Raw genomic sequence first — 17,085 nt, forward strand, 5'->3', positions numbered from 1 at the left:
CATGGTGCTCTAACAGACGTTGCAAATGATTTCTATTCATACTTCAAAGGCAATTTCAATCTCAATAACTAAAGGATTTATCCCAGAATGTAATCTAATCTGGCTTAATAGATCACTCAATGAAACCAATCATAAAATTGGGGAACTTCCATTTAGTGTTTTGCACCTTAGAACACTCTTTCCCCCAATCTCAGCATGACTGCCTCTTTCTCACCATTAGGTCTCAATCAAATGTCACCTTCTCAGAGAGGCCTTACCTAACCAACCTAGCTAAAGCACCCAACTTGTCCTCCGGCTACTCTCTTCTTTATAGCACTTATTTGTAAGTGAAATTATCTTATTTGCTTTTATATTTACCATATACCTTCTCCCTACTCTCAATACAACCAAGAATAAAACTCCTTGAGAGTAGTAGCTACTCTCATTTGTTCATTTTTGTATCCTCAGTACCTGAACCAGTGCTTAGCATATAGTATGTGCTCAATAAATAACTTCTGGCATAACACAGCACATTTCCCTGAAGAGAGTAAGGTTTAACTTAGCTAATTCTAATCATAATGGCTACTGCTGATATATCATGAATACCAAAAAAGGAGGGGGAGGATGGGGTGGGAAAACAAAGTTGAAGGTCTAATACTTCCTGATTTCAAAATTTATTATTACAAAACTATAGTAATCAAAACAGTGTGGTACTAGCATAAAGACAAACAAATAGACCATCAGAATAGAATACACTCTCACATACATGGTCAAATTATTTTTGACAAGGGTGCCAAGACCACTGATTGGGAAAAGGACAATCTTTTCAACAAATAGTGCTGGGAAAACTGGAGATCCACATGCATTAGAATGAAAGTGGAAGTTTACTTTACACCATATACAAAAATTAACTCAAAATGGATCAAAGACCTAAACATAACACCTAAAACAATAAAACTTAGAAGAAAATATAGGGGCAAAGTGTCATAACACTGAATTTGGAAATGATTTCTTGGATATGATACAAAACGTACAGATAGAAGAAAAAACAGATAAATTAGACTACATCAACATTTAAAACTTCTGTGCATCAAAGGACACGATAATAGAGTGAAAAGGCAACCCACAGAATGGGAGAAAATATCTGCAAATCATATATCTGATAAGAGATTATCTCAAGAATATAGAGACACCTCCTAAAAATCAGCTACAAAAAAACAAACAACCCAATTCAAAAATGGACAAAGGATTTGAATTCACATTTCTCCAAAAAAGATATATAAATGGCTGATAAACACATGAAAAAATGCTCAACATCAATAATTATTACAGAAATGCATACCAAAACCACAAAGAAATACCACCTCACACTCCCTGGATAGTATCAAAAAAACAGAAAACAACAAGCACTGGCAAAGATGTGGAGAAATCGAAACCCTTACACACTGTTGGTGGGAATGTAAAATGATGCAGCTGCTATGGTAAACAGTGTGGTGGTTTCTCAAAAAATTAAAAATAGAATTACTGTATGATCCAGCAATTCCACTTCTGGGTATACACCCAAAAGTACTGAACACAGGGACACGAACAGAGAGACCCACATTCTTAGCAGCATTATTCACAATAGCCAAAAGATGGAAGCAACGCAAGTGCTCATTGACAGACAAGTGGTTGAACAAAATATGATGTATACATACAACAGAATGTTACTCAGCCTTTAAAAAGGAAGGAAATTTTTATTCATGCTATAACATGGATGAATCTTGAGAACATTATGCTAAGTGAAATATGGCAGTCACACAAAAAAAAGAATACTGTATGATTCCACTTATGTGTTACCTAGAGTAGTCAAATTCATAGAGACAGAAAATAGAAGAGTGGTTTAGGGGTTGCGGGAAGAGGGTGAGTTATTATAAATGGGTAGTTTCAGTTTTCCAAGATGAAGAGTTCTCTGGAGATGAATGGTAGTGACAGCTGCGTGAAAATGTGAATATATTTAACACCACCTAACACTTTAAAATGATTAAAATGGTCAATTTTATGTGTATTTTATAATTTAAAAATAAGTAAATAAGGGGGGAGAGAAACTTTTTATAAAATTAAGCGTTCATTTTTTTTCCTAATTAAAAATGAAGATCAATTTTCATTCTACTTGTTTCCAAATAATACTGTAGGAAAATAACCTACCGTCTCTGCTCCAAGAGTCTGCAAGCCAGTATAAGTTCTGTCCAGCTATTGAAAGACAGAAGAGTATTAAGTTTCACTATGCTTACTTATAAAGCTTAGGATACAGTCTTATCTAAAACCCCTTTCACTGCAAGTCTTCATATCATAGGCTCTACTTTTTCATAACATATAAATTCATCATGTCAATAAAAACCCTCAATTTTCTGAGAGAAAAACTGAGTAAAATAAATAAAAACAACCTCAGACATATAGGTAGTTATTATAAAAACAGGCTATAAAAATATACATGCAGTGTGATGACACAATTATATACTTAGGGTATATTTACTAAGCACTTGTGCAAAAAATGAATGAAAATTTAGGCAATATAGGCAATACTAATAACTACCAGTATATTAACTTCATGGATGATTTATTTTAGAGGAGAGAAAGGAGTATAAATTGAGGGAATGTCAAAAATATAAATAAAAAAGTTTACAATTACATACAAAGAGGTTAGGTTCTTATTCTTATACTTTAATTTATATTTAAAATTAAAATTTAAAAAAAGGATTTGTGGCAGCTTACCATATAAATCTTATACAGGAAGATCAATAGGTAAAAATGGTTAAGTTGGGTAGAAAGGAAAGAAAAGGACAGGAGAGATGGGGGAAAAAATGAAGCCAGGGATAGGTTAGTAAATAGAAAATTCTAAAGGCTTGCAAGAAGTAGATTTCAGTCTGGCTGAGTTCCTTAGCAGGGAACACAGAGAAGACAACTCAGTCATGAGACCTAGTGTTCATAATAGAAAAGGCAATAGAGGGTAGATTTATAGTAGCACCATGGAACACATCTGGAGTTTTAAACCTTCGCCAACAGGTTGACTGTTAAAAAGATACGAGCAATTTTAAGGCTACATCCATTCTGCATATTCTCCAGAGCACAGAAATAATAGTCTCTGTAATCTGCACTGGCCGATGTTTTATTCTTGGGACCACATTTTGAGAGAGACACTGATAAAACAGAACTATTATCAAAATGACAAGAGAAACTGGAAAGAAAGCACAGCATACAAGAAACGTTACAAGAACAGGTTCTGGCTGAGGAAGAAATGATTTAAGGAGAGACACAAACGTTATCATTAAACATTTTTAGAGTTCTTACAAAAGAAAACAAAGTCCTGTTCTGTACTATTCCAGAAATCAAACTAGGATAAATGAGATCAAGGTTAGAAGGGGGGGCGGGGGAGAAACGGGTAACAGTTTTAGGTAAATTTATGAAAGAAGCTTCTAAAAGTTTATTTACTAAATGGATAAATGGATTGTTTTGGGAATTACTGTGCTCCAGTGATGGTTGAGGAGAGGTTAGATGACTACCTGTCAGGGATGCAGATATGTGAATTTCATCCCAGAAACTTTAAATTTTATTGAACTCTTAACACTTAGAGTATTTAGTATATAATGTAATTATTACAGTATCAAATATAGATTGTTATGTACTACAGAATTTCAGAATACAGAGGGATTGCTATGGACTTTAATAGCCAGGAAAAGCTACATAGGAACGTGAAGAATGGAAAGAATACACACAGGCATTCGAGGAGGGAAGAGCATAAAAGACTTAAGAGCTGGCCTAAGGCATTTCTGGGACATGAACAGACTGACCTGGCGGGAGTAGGAAGTTCATGCAGGGGATTAGTGTGAGATAATTTAGGGCAAAGTATGTCAAGTCAAAATGTGAAGAGCCTGGAATAGTAGGGAGTCTGAACCTGAATAACAGGAATTCAATCAAAGCTTGTCAGAGAGGAACAACATAATGGTTCTCCTGTTTTAGGAAGACTAATCTGATGGCGGTGTACAGAATGGACTGAGGGAAAAAAGACAGATTGGCATTAAAGAAGCTAATCAGGAGACAGAGTATAAGAATAGCCTAGTAAGAGTGGAAAGGGCGAAGGGTAGTCTAAAAGAAAAATTAATGGTCTGCAAGTGAACAAATGTTTAGAACACAGAGGGAAAAATCAAAGATGGTTCTGACAGTTACCAAAGAAATTGCAGGAAAAATGATACTCCAGAATAAATAAAGATCAGTGGTCACAACAGAGGTGCTTAAGTTCTCAAGGCCAATCAGCATGTAATATATAGTAAAATTAAGGAAAATCTGGTAAGAAATACTTTAAAAACTGTCTCAATCATTCACCAGGAACTCTAAGGACAATAAAATATGTATAAAAACTATGTAAACAATTCCCTTTATTTTAGGGATTAGGGTTGGGCCCAGTGCAATATAAGATGGTATGTACAGTGCTTAAAATAAGTTAAGAGGAAAGCAAAACTATTTCAGACCTTCCTCTAAGTAAGTGGGAACATATCCTGCCCCTCCGAACCAAGTGGCTATATGTTCTTTATTTGGTTTCAGTTCTTCTCTGAGGTTATAAGGCAATCTTGTTTTACAGTAATCTCTAGAAAATAACTTAAACATGAAGTTAAGTAGTGCTGTTTACCAACAATGGAGGACAAATCTCAGGCGGCCTTAAGGTTGAAACGGGTACATTTGTGGAACAAAGGGAACAAAACAGGAATTATGAAAATGTACTCAGATTCACTTGGGGGCAATTAATGAGAATAATGTGGTAAATCACAAAGTAAGGGCATTTGGGGAGAAGTTCAATATTAGGATTATATTTTATGGAGAGAAAATGTACATGAGGTTACAACAGAGAGGGATGTGGGGCACTTTAAAAAAATGGTCTGAAAAAAAAAAAAAAAAAAAAAATGGTCTGTCTTCCAACTATGAAAGTTAAATGTTTATTATATAAAACTGGAAAAGAAAAACACACACATGCACACACAGAAAAAAGGGGCAGGAGAAACCTCCCACAATGTCATTACTTCAATTACTCCAACTTTTTAGGGTATTTCTTTTGTGTTTTTCCCACCTATTTAAAATCTTGGTTGACCTCATACTATATACATAGTTTTATACTCTATGCTTTTCATTTACTAAAATGGTAGTTTTTCCCATGTATAAAAAACACTTTTTAAAATAAAATTTTTAATGGTTACATAATAAACCATGTGGATATATCAGTTAAGGATTTCAAAAGTATTACAACCTTCCACAGTACTTAATATTTCCTAAAATATGTTCACTTCTATCTTTATCCTTAAAAGATAAATAGACAAGGCTTATTATTTGTGCCTCTTTTTACAGAAAATTAAAATGTAAAGAGTAAAATACAGATTAAAAAGAAAAAGATTTCATTTACTTGTTAGCCCCAGGTAGCACAGTACAAGTGAGCTCTGATCAGAGATTCAAGTCTTCTGATTATCTGACCAGTTCATCTTTTTAAAGAATATACATTCTGCTGTAAAGTGACCCCTTCCCCAACCTTCAGAAGGCAAGTGTTGTAGCAGTAAGCAAAACACACTCAAAAAGATTTATCCTGCTCCCACTATCCGTGGCCACTTCTCTCAGAGGGCTAACCCACCACTTTAAGTGGAGGTGAACAAAGATACTTCAGGGCTTCCCTGGTGGCACAGTGGTTGAGAGTCCACCTGCCGATGCAGGGGACACGGGTTCGTGCCCTGGTCCAGGAATCCCACGTGCCGCGGAGCGGCTAGGCCCGTGAGCCATGGCTGCTGAACCTGTGTGTCCGGAGCCTGTGCTCCGCAACGGGAGGCCACAACGGTGAGAGGCCCGTGTACCACACAAAAAAAAGATACTTCATTTCTGGGGAGCAATGTTTTGTTACAATACCTTCAGATTATGTATGATATCTATCCGCTTGTTCTGGCTGTCCTTAAAGTGTACTTGAACTCTGACAGGAAACTCACCCCAGCCTCTTCTGGTCAAGTGAAAAGGAGGCTCTCTAGGGAAAAGCAGATATTAATGTATTAGTCCATGTTCACTCTCTCATTCTAGAAAGAATAGTTTTCCCATAATGGCTAAGTTAGAACTTCACATGTTTCTAATAATTATTTAGATTTCCTCACTTGATGCTAAATCAATACGCTGAATTTTGCTAAAATGCTAAATCATAAAAAATTCAACTCAAACCTACATTAAGCTTTCAACTACTGAATACTTAGAGCTAAGACACTTATACCATACAATCCAATGTCATTATTTTCCCAGACACGGAACTAAGGTGATTTGATGGATGTCGCAGTATTAAAGCCAGAATCCTTGATTGCTACTTGATAGACATAGGCTGGGAGGTATGTTCCCTACCCCAAGACAATCATTTATTCCTCCACTCTGGCAAAAACAAAATAAATCATGAATGCCCAATCTGAAAGTGACAATTTATTTGAAACTATCTACTAAGAAGACTTAAATTATATATGACTTTATATAATTTTAGTGAATAGAGAGGAATGTGTGTGAATGCTAATTGGACTAGAGAATTTTCAGCAGTCAAAATGTAATTTGTGAAGAGAATAAAAAGGAAGATTGATGAGAAAAAGACTGGCATGCTGTTGATAATTGGTGTTGGGTACGTGAGGATTCAATATACTCTACTTTGTACTGGGTGGGCCAAAAGGTACGTTCATTTTTTTCAGTAAGATGGCTCCTAGTAGCACTTAGTTGTCTTTAACTTCATTTGAAACAATTTTGTTAGACTGTATGATGACAGCTGTCATATCAGCGTGCGTTTAAAAAAGAACTTATCAAAATGGGTGAATTTTTGTGTAGCCATTTTAATATTGAAGATGGAAGAAAAAAGCAACATTTTTAGCATATTATGCTTTACTATTTCAAGAAAGATAAAAATGCAACTGAAATGCAAAAAAAGATTTGTGCAGTGTATGGAGAAGGTGCTATGACTGATCAAAATGTGTCAAAAGTGGTTTGCAAAAGTTTTACGCTGGAGATTTCTTGCTGGACGATGCTCCACGGTTGCGTAGACCAGTTGAAGTTGACAGGAATCAAATCGAGACATTAATTGAGAACAACCAATGTTATACCACGTGGGAGACAGCCAACATACTCAAAATATCCAAATCAAGCATTGAAAATCATTTGCACCAGCTAGGTTATGTTAATCGCTTTGATGTTCGGGTTCCACATAAGCAAAAAAACCTCTTGACCATATATTTCCCCATGCGATTCTCTACTGAAACATAATGAAAACAGTCTGTTTTTAAAACAAATTGTGACGGGCGATGAAAAGTGGATACTGTACAGTAATGTGGAATGGAAGCTTTGCCTGTGGGGCTAGTGAAATGAACCACCACCAACCACACCAAAGGCTGGTCTTCATCCAAAGAAGGTGATGTTGTGCACATGGCTGGACTAGAAGGGAGTCCTCTATTATGAGCACCTTCTGGAAAACAAAACGATTATTTCCAACAAGTACTGCTCACAATTAGACCAACTGAAAGCAGCACTCGACCAAAAGCGTCCGGAATTAGTCAAAAGAAAATGCATAACCTTCTTCCATCAGGATACCACAGGACCGCATGTTTCTTTGATGACCAGGCAAAAACTGTTACAGCTTGGCTGGGAAGTTCTGATTCATCTGCTGTATTCACGAGACATTGCACCTTTGGATTTCCATTTACTTCAGTCTACAGAATTCTCTTAAATGGAAAAAGTTTCAATTCCCTGTAAGACTGTAAAAGGCACCTAGAACAGTTCTTTGCTCAAAAACATAAAAAGTTTTGGAAAGATGGAATTATGAAGTTGCCTGAAAACTGGCAGAAGGTAGTGGAACAAAACGGTGAATCCACTGTTCAATAAAGTTCTTGGTGAAAATGAAAAATGTGTCTTTTATTTTTACTTAAAAACCAAAGGACCTTTTTAGCCAACCCAATATATGTCTGGAATTTTCCAGAATAAAAAGTTTAAAAATTTAATTGAGACCTTCATGTACTCAAGAATAATATGGTTTAAGTTAATGGAGGAAAGAGAGAATGCTTTAAAATTAAAGTGTTCATTATGAATCAATGGCTTGGAATTCCTATAATGAGAGAGAATGCCAAGATTGCAGGGAGAAAGGAACTTTCAGTGGGATGTGCTTTTGGAAAACTAAGGAGGGACATGAATTCAGTAAGGGCAGAGTCCAAGAACACAACCTGAGAGGAGTCTAGGAACAGATATGAATCATCAGGCACAAAACCAGAGGCTACCAGGAGAGCCCAAAGCAGGAAAAATCCCTGAGTGTGAGAGAAGCCTGGCAAGTAGAGGAAGCAACAGCTGTATTATAAACTAGAGAAAAGAAAGCAAAGAAACACAGTGCCCTGGATGGAAGGAACCAGCTGAGTTAGTAAGAGAAGTAGCCATGATGTCAGCATAGGTTAAGACAGCAATAAAGACAGGCTTGGGGTCAAATGAGAATGCTGACTTGAGACAGCAGCTTGAAAAGGAATCCAAAGCCAGAGATACAGTGGGGCCTACAGACATGGTGGACTTAAGAAGAATAATTAAGGGAAATTCTATTGATGACAAGTTTAGTCATTTAAATTCCAGTAAAGCTAAGTGGAAGGCCCAAATTCACTTTGCAATATTCGTCAATCTCATGGTTTGTATGCTGAATTTCTCTTACAAAGGATATAGTAAATCAGCTGTGCTCCTCAGTTTGTGTACATAGGCTAAACTCTAGTGAATGGACGGGAAGGACTGCTGCCAGGGAAGACAGAAGACAGACAAATCAGGAAAAAGGAACAATGCTTTTTAACAGGAAATTCCTCCCTAACCGTATTTTTGGAAACAAAAAAGAAATCCAAGACCTACCAACAGATAAGACAGCTACAGAAATGTTATACTTCAAAAGACATATGTATTTCACACAAAAAGGGGACTGCTTCCCCTAAATAGACTTCTATATTTCTAGATTCCTCATAGAGGGTGAAATGTATCAATAACCAAGAAGACAACCCACAGAATACTAGGCTTTAAAAAACTAGGCTTTAAAATGTCCTAAAAATACAGAATGAAGCACAATTCCTCGCCCAAATAATTCAAATGGGCAACCAGTCTTTTAGGATCACTTCTAGTGACCCAGAATTCATTACTTTAGTAACACTCTGTATCACATTTCTAAAGAGTTCTGTTATAAAAATATTTCATCTTCCTCCTGCATGTTACTTCTAGTATGCCTTCTACAATCACAAATTCCTCCTCCACATGACCTTCAAAAAACTAAAACATTCCACTAAGTTCTCTTCTTTTCAGGGTAAACACATTCTGTTCCTTATAACAGCCGCAGAAGCAAACACTTATATTGTTTACTATGATCCTACCACTGTTCTAAGCCCTTTATATCTATTAACTTATCTAATTTTTAAATCACAATATGAGATATCCCCTCTGAGACACAGTGAGGCTAAATAACTAGCCCAAGGTCATGCAGCAAATAAGTAGTGGATCTGAGATTTAAACTCCAGGGCCCATGCTTATTTTTTTTAATGATACAAATGTTTTGAAGAGGCTCACTAGGACATTCCCTTGGGGGCTGAGCACACTCTAGTCTCTCATGCACCAAGGGCAGGAATATTCTACTGACACAGTAACCAAGTGTTCTTCATCTCTGCTAACCCTGTATCAAGTCCTGAGCCTGGCATACACTTAGTGACTATCTTGTGCCTAAAAGCAAAGTTTACAGTCACAGCTTTTAAGAAGTTGGCTAAGGAATAACTGAACCAAATGGAAAACAGATGGTCTACAGGAACAGAATCTACTTATGCTCTTCATCAGGTAATGTGCTCTGACGAGCAGATTCAGAGTGCACGATGAAAATACATGTGCTTTGGTCCAGAGATAAAGATTATCCCCAAGTTTCAAGGCAGCTGAAAAGATCTCGCCTACTCATCACGTTCCTTTAGATACCTGACACAAGAACCACCTTAAAAGCCTTGTAAAGAACACAGATTTACAATTAAATCTACGACACATGCTAATGTTCTGTCCTACCTGAAATTTAAAGTTCAGCTCTAAGAAGAATATTTTAAGAATACAGACAGGGCTTCCCTGGTGGCGCAGTGGTTGAGAGTCCGCCTGCTGATGCAGGGGACACGGGTTCGTGCCCCGGTCCGGGAGGATCCCACATGCCGCGGAGCGGCTGGGCCCGTGAGCTATGGCCGCTGAGCCTGCGCGTCCGGAGCCTGTGCTCCGCAACGGGAGAGGCCACAGCAGTGAGAGGCCCGCGTACCGCCAAAATAAAAAGAATACAGACAAACCAGAGTGTGTCAGAGAATATAACCTGGATGGCAGAGGAACAAAAAACAAAGTCACACGAATGACAACTGAAATGTGGATATTTGGCTTCGAGGAGAATAGAAGAGACCTACCAGTTGCTTTCAAAATATTTGAACAGCTACATGGAAAAGGGACTACACTGATTCTGTGTGGTGTTACAAAACTAACGGACGGAAAGTGTACTGTTTAGAAGTTAAAGGAAGTTAGGTGTCTGCTCAATATAATTAAAAACTTCCAAACAAACACAGCCACCTACAAATGGAATAGCTCACATCATGAATTCAATAATTCACTCAACAAGAAATGACATTTACTACATGCTGGACACTGTGCTAGATAGATCACAGGGAGAGAAAGAATTAAGAAAAGGTCCCAAACATCGAGAAGTTCTAAATCTACTAAGGGAGACATACATGTAAATTAATAAGTGTAATAATAAACTTATATACATTACTTGCTATAAAAACACAGAGATGTGGTTGATCATTAACAAATTATTTCTCAGGAGTTTTAAACACCAGAAGCACACAAGCAAGGATCTCTTTTAAAATACTATTTAAAAATCATAACCCAGTAGTTAATAAAGTATGGGAAAGTATGCTCTTGGGGAAGGTATGTAGTAATGGTGCAATTCACAAGCTGTGAAAAACTAACTGGTCAGATATACCACCACAGCCAGTTATGCAATACTGTCAAGAGTGGCATGGACTAGACAGAAAATAATTGTCAGAGGCTATTTCCATGATGTGAAGCCTCATAAATTTCAGAAAACAAAGTTCATTTACTATTAACAGAAGATACTACAGATGTATAAGATGAGAAAGAAATTTGAAGAGGAGCTATATGTATGATCTTTTCCTTGTATTTCCTCAGACCGTTACAATACAACCTGATAAGTGTGATTTGCCACCTTTACCGGCAGATTAGTAAAGATTTCTTAATAAATACAACTTCATATATTACTGCATGATATATTCTAAAACTTAAAGGAACTCAGTGTGTTTCACAAATTCCAATTCCTGGGATGAGAACTGAGAAATAAAATATGCATTGATTTGCATCATTAAGTATTTAGGGTTTTATGTAATGAGTTTTTAATCCCATTTTTGATAAATCAGATGTTTATCATCAATACAAAATATGATTAATACATTTTAACTGATTCACATGCTTTATAGCAAATAAAATGTTTTCCTAAAACAGTATTTTTGTTGCTGTTTTTACTATATAAAGGAATTTCTTGCTGGTCTGGACATTAAAACATATATATATATGTGTATATATATATATATATATATATATATATATATATATATATTTTTTTTTTTTTTTTTTTTTTGGTACGCGGGCCTCTCACTGTTGTGGCCTCTCTCATTGCAGAGCATAGGCTCCAGACGCGCAGGCTCAGCAGCCATGGCTCACGGGCCCAACCGCTCCGCGGCATGTGGGATCTTCCCAGACTGGGGCACAAACCCGTGTCCCCTACATCGGCAGGCAGACTCTCAACCACTGCATCACCAGGGAAGCCCCCATAAATTCTTTTTATTATTTATATTTTTATAGACAAAGTACTTTTTAAATTCATCTACTATTTCTTACCAAACTCACTAAAATATGTGTATTAAAATACTGGACTTATCTGGAGTCAGTATATCTAAACTCAGAAAATACTGTTACTCTGTAAGCTATCTTAAACTATAAAATATTGTTACTATCCCAAGAATTCAAGTAAACAATCATTTACTGTATTTTAACCCCTGTAAGAAAGTAGAGCAAAGAAGGATTCACTGAGAAAGTAACCTGAGTTATGTCTTGAAGCACAAACAGCAGACCTTAAGAAAGACAGTGTGTGCATGTACATACGCATATGTGCATGTGTGTGTAAGTGAAGAAGACAAACAATAGGAAGATGGTATTCCTAGCAAAGAAAACAAGTCTAGGTCACCAGTGGAATTCCAGGTGAGGCTAGATGAGCTGTATCGGGTATTTCTGAAACAGTTCATGAATCAGGTATAGACTGAAACAAAATCACAGACAAGGCCTTCTCAATACTAATGTTTGAGAGCCTAAGAATGTAATTGCTCCTCTATCAAACTCTACCATTAGAAAAAAACAGACTATCAACACTTTTCTGAGGTTCTATCCAGTGAAATATGTCAAGAAAATACAGGAAGTTTTATAAACATTAAAAGGAAAAAATCTTGTTTACACTGATTGATTCTCCAGGATAGACAAGACAAAAAGATTCAATATCATAAAAAGTGTGAAAATTAATCATTAATTCAATGCAATTTCAATGCATAACTTGACAGAGATTCTAAACTAATCTGGAACAACATATATACTCAAGAATGACCAAGACAAAAACTGTAGAATAATAACAATCAGGGGAACATACTCTACCGGACATCAGAGTATACTATACAGCAGAACAATTAAAATAGTATAGGGACATCCCTGGTGGCGCAGTGGTTAAGAACCGCCTGCCAATGCAGGGGACACAGGTTTCAGCCCTGGTCCGGGAAGATCCCACATGCCGCAGAGCAACTAAGCCCATGCGTCACAACTACTAGCCTGCGCTCTAGAGCCCACGAGCCACAACTACTGAGACCCCATGCCTAGAGCCCGTGCTCCGCGACAAGAGAAGCCACCGCAATGAGAAGCCCACACACCGTACCACAATGAAGAGTGGTCCCAGCTCACCACAACTAGAGAAAGCCCGCACACGGCAACAAAGACCCAACACAGCCCAAAATAAATAAATTAATTAACTTAAAAAAAATAGTAAAATACTAGTACAGGAATCAAAATCACTAATGGAATCTAGCATCAGATCCATGTTTATGCCAGAATTTAGTGTGTATTAAAGGACAGATCAGCTGGTAACTGATAAACGCATAACTAGCCATATGAAGACGATAAATGTTCTGTATTAGCTACAAAAAAATCTCATTTCCAGGTATTTGACTTTCTGACCAACAACTCCTATCTTCTGACTCCATTCCTTTGACCCCCACAGAGATTTCCATTTCTTGCCCACACCAGTTTGCACTACCCATCACTGCTCTTATGTAATCTCCTTCTCTCCTTACTCAGCTTAGATTCTATGGTATATCACTACCATAACCTTATTATTAAAGTGAGGTTATCAATGAACTGGGAGACCAGGGTTTTGGATGAATTGTCTATCAGCATGTCAAAGCTCTTAAAAATGAGGGCAAGAGTACTGCTAGAGGGACTTCCCTGGTGGCGCAGTGCTTAAGAATTCGTCTGTCAACGCAGGGGACACGGGATCAAGCCCTGGTCCGGGAAGATCCCACATGCTGCGGAGCAGCTAAGCCCGTGCGCCACAACTACTGAGCCTGCGTGCTACAGCCCGCGAGCCACAACTACTGAAGACCACATGCCACAACTACTGAAGCCCATGCGTCTAGAGCCTGTGCTCCACAACAAGAGAAGCCACCGCAATGAGAAGCCTGCGCACCGCAATGAAGAGTAGCCCCACTCACCGCAACTAGAGAAAGCCCGTGAGCAGCAACGAAGACCCAACGCAGCCAAAAATAAATAAATATTTTTTAAAAAAAAAAGAGCACTGCTAGACAGAAAATCAGTACACCAGGTGCTAAAACTGTTTCTGAAAGAGAGGATTGACTGGGAAATCAGGAGATGCCTGCGACAAGGAGGAGCAGCAGATCTTACGAAGCTTCTAAGGAGTTGAGGTTTTTAGAGAGAAAAAGGGAAAAGGTGGTCTAGAAGCCACAAATATGAGCAAGAAAGACATGCACCCCATTTTTAGACCCAATGGTACATGCTGTGTGAGAGAAAAAAACAGCTGCCACTTGAAAGTTTTCTTGGGAGAAGTGGTGTTCTCAGGAGATAGCCATGTTTTACTTAAGAGTCAGGAGTGGAGGGAATGTTCTGAAGAAAGCTGAGGATACAGGAGATTTCACTGATAAAGACCCACAACCACTTCCACAATACAGTCATATAATGAATATATATGTGATATGTAACATCACATAAAGATGTAAAGAATACACCTAAATGAAACAAATTTCAGAACAATATATATATTATCATTCCATCTCTGTGAAATAATGACAACAAAGAACCTCAACAACTATACTAGGTTTATATATACAGGAAAAATATCATTAAGGGTTACTTCTGAGAAGGTGAGATCATGGAGAACTTTCAACATTAAATATTTCTGTAATTTCAGAAACTTTATTTAATTCTACTATATTCTGATAATCATAAAAAACAGTAACGTTGTATCTATATAAACAAGTTAAGCTATTTCCAGAGGAGAGGAGAATCAGCTAATATAATTCATACGGTTAACAACCTGACAGAAGGGGATGGTACCTGTTCAGTGAGACAGAAATCTGCAAGAGGGAACCACAGCTAAAACTATACTGTGACTAAAAGCCGAAGCTGAGTAAATTATTAATGACACAGGAATTTCAAGGGAGTGTTCTCAAGTTAAATCACTTTCCTTCCACTTCAGTAAATCTGTACTTCTCAGGTTTAATAACTCAAGTGTGCTCACCTAACTTCCACAAGGTCATTTGGTTTATAGCTGGGATGAAGAAAGAACCAAACTTTCTTGACAAAATGATTAATGCTGGGTTCTCTACGAGACCCTCGGACATATACCATCCACTTGTGGGTTGACTGGTCGTTTTCTTCTCTCTTATCAGGAGGTATGTACCTAGAGTAGAGAAAAAAAAAAAAACTACTCGAATTCTTTTTTCCTAACAAACCAATTACCTACTACTTAAAACAAGATTAAAAATCAATTACAAGACGAAAATAGGAAAATTTACATATATGTGAAGATTAAGCAACATGTTACTTACCAACAAATAGGTGAAAAAAAAATCAAAAGAGAAATCAAAAAACATCTTGAGACAACTGAAAATGGAAATAAAGCACACCAAAACCTAAGTGATGCAGCAAAAACAGTTCTAAGAAAGAAGTTTACAGTGATAAATGCCTACATTAAGAAAAAAGAAAGACTTCATATACACAATCTAACTTTACACTGTAAGGAACTAGAAAGAAAAAAACAGACTAAGCCCAAAGTTAGTAGAAGGAAGGAAATAACCAAGATCAGAGTGGAAATAAATTGAGACCAAAAACACAGTAGAAAAGATCAAAGAAACTAAGAGCTGGTTTTTTTAAAAGATAAACAACAAAATAGACAAAAACCTTTACCCAGACTTACCAAGAAAAGGGGGGGGGGGGTAATAAATAAATAAAATTATAAATGAAAGTGGAGATGTTACAATTCATACTACACAAATACAAAGGATCATAAGAGACAGAGAACAATTAAACACCAACGAACCAGACAACTTAGAAGTAGTGAATAAATCCTAAAAATACACAGCTCACCCAGACTGAATAGTGAAGAAATAGAAAATCTGAACAGAACAATTACTAATAAGGAGACTGAATTCGTAAAAACCTCCCAAAAAAGTACATTCCAGGACCAGATGGCTTTAAAGGGTGAATTCTACCAAACATTTAAAGAATTGGTACCAATCCGATTGAATTAGTAAAAACCTCCCAAAAAAGTACATTCCAGGACCAGATGGCTTTAAAGGGTAAATTCTACCAAACATTTAAAGAATTGGTACCAATCCTCAATCTCTTCCAAAAAACAGAAGGGGAGGGAACACTCAACAAACTTTTTTTTTTTTTTTTTTTTGTGGTAGGCGGGCCTCTCACTGTTGGGGCCTCTCCCGTTGCGGAGCACAGGCTCCGGACGCGCAGGCTCAGTGGCCATGGCTCACAGGCCTAGCCGCTCCGCAGCATGTGGGATCTTCCCAGACCGGGGCACGAACCTGTGTCCCCTGCATCGGCAGGCGGACTCTCAACTGCTGCACCACCAGGGAAGCCCAACAAACTCATTTAACAAAGCCAAAATTACCCTGATATCAAAGCCAAATAAGGATACTACATGGAAATTACAAGCCAGTATCCCTGATAAAAGTAGATGCAAAATTCTTCAACAAAACATTAGTAAACAGAATTCAACAGTACATTGACACATTACTGACCTGAGAGGTAATAATGCGTCTTTTGTTACCCGAGCGTTATTGACTGGAAACGTATCAATAGAGTGTGATACAATTAACATCACAGTGTGAAGTTGTTACAGCTTAAAATTGATCAAGGGTTCATTATACAACTTATGACTGTCATTATCATTCACATTTTGCTCTGTTAGGTTTTTGTCCCAATCTTGTGTATATTATAAATGCAAGTTTATTACCATAAAATTTTCAAAAATGACGCATCACAAATTTTGAGTGAAGAAGAATTTTTCGGTGAATTTTATACAGATACTTTCTCTGACTGTCCCAGCAACATATACACTAGTGCCTCAGAAGATGACAGTTCTTCAGAATATAGTTCTGATTCAGACGATGTGAATTATTAGACCAACAAAAAGACAAAAAACCTTAGTGATTGATTCTGATACGGAAAGTGAAAATGAAACTCACGGTGCTGGAGAATGCTCCTTTGCTTCTACGGAAGAGTGGATTGAAGACAACACTTCACGAAAATTAGAAGACTACAGGTGTATCAGGTGTAACTACTGAATGTAATAACCCGCAAAGTGTTATTGAAATAACATAATTAATTTTTGGTAACGACTTTTTCAAGTTGGTCGGAGTATGATAAGGGGCTTCCCTGGTGGCGCAGTGGTTGAGAGTCCACCTGCCGATG

General features: G+C 37.3%; 1 protein-coding gene across 6 annotated transcripts in view; it reads right to left on the reverse strand.

The window, feature by feature from the left end:
• The window catches only part of YEATS2 (YEATS domain containing 2), a 109,084-nt gene that overhangs the window by 44,570 nt on the left and 47,429 nt on the right, over nucleotides 1-17,085 (reverse strand). For all 6 annotated transcript variants that reach the window (XR_009519296.1, XM_060011043.1, XM_060011044.1 and 3 more), the window contains 3 exons: nucleotides 14,897-15,058; nucleotides 5,902-6,013; nucleotides 2,163-2,211 (listed from right to left, as the gene is read on the reverse strand). Coding sequence is in view for 5 of the 6 variants with exons in the window: in XM_060011043.1 (XP_059867026.1) it covers nucleotides 2,163-2,211; nucleotides 5,902-6,013; nucleotides 14,897-15,058 (323 nt within the window). In the remaining variant the exon portion in view is untranslated. The remainder of the gene's footprint in view (nucleotides 1-2,162; nucleotides 2,212-5,901; nucleotides 6,014-14,896; nucleotides 15,059-17,085) is intronic.

The sequence above is a fragment of the Delphinus delphis genome, chromosome 4 (assembly GCF_949987515.2).
Source record: "Delphinus delphis chromosome 4, mDelDel1.2, whole genome shotgun sequence".
NCBI classification, from domain to species: domain Eukaryota; kingdom Metazoa; phylum Chordata; class Mammalia; order Artiodactyla; family Delphinidae; genus Delphinus; species Delphinus delphis.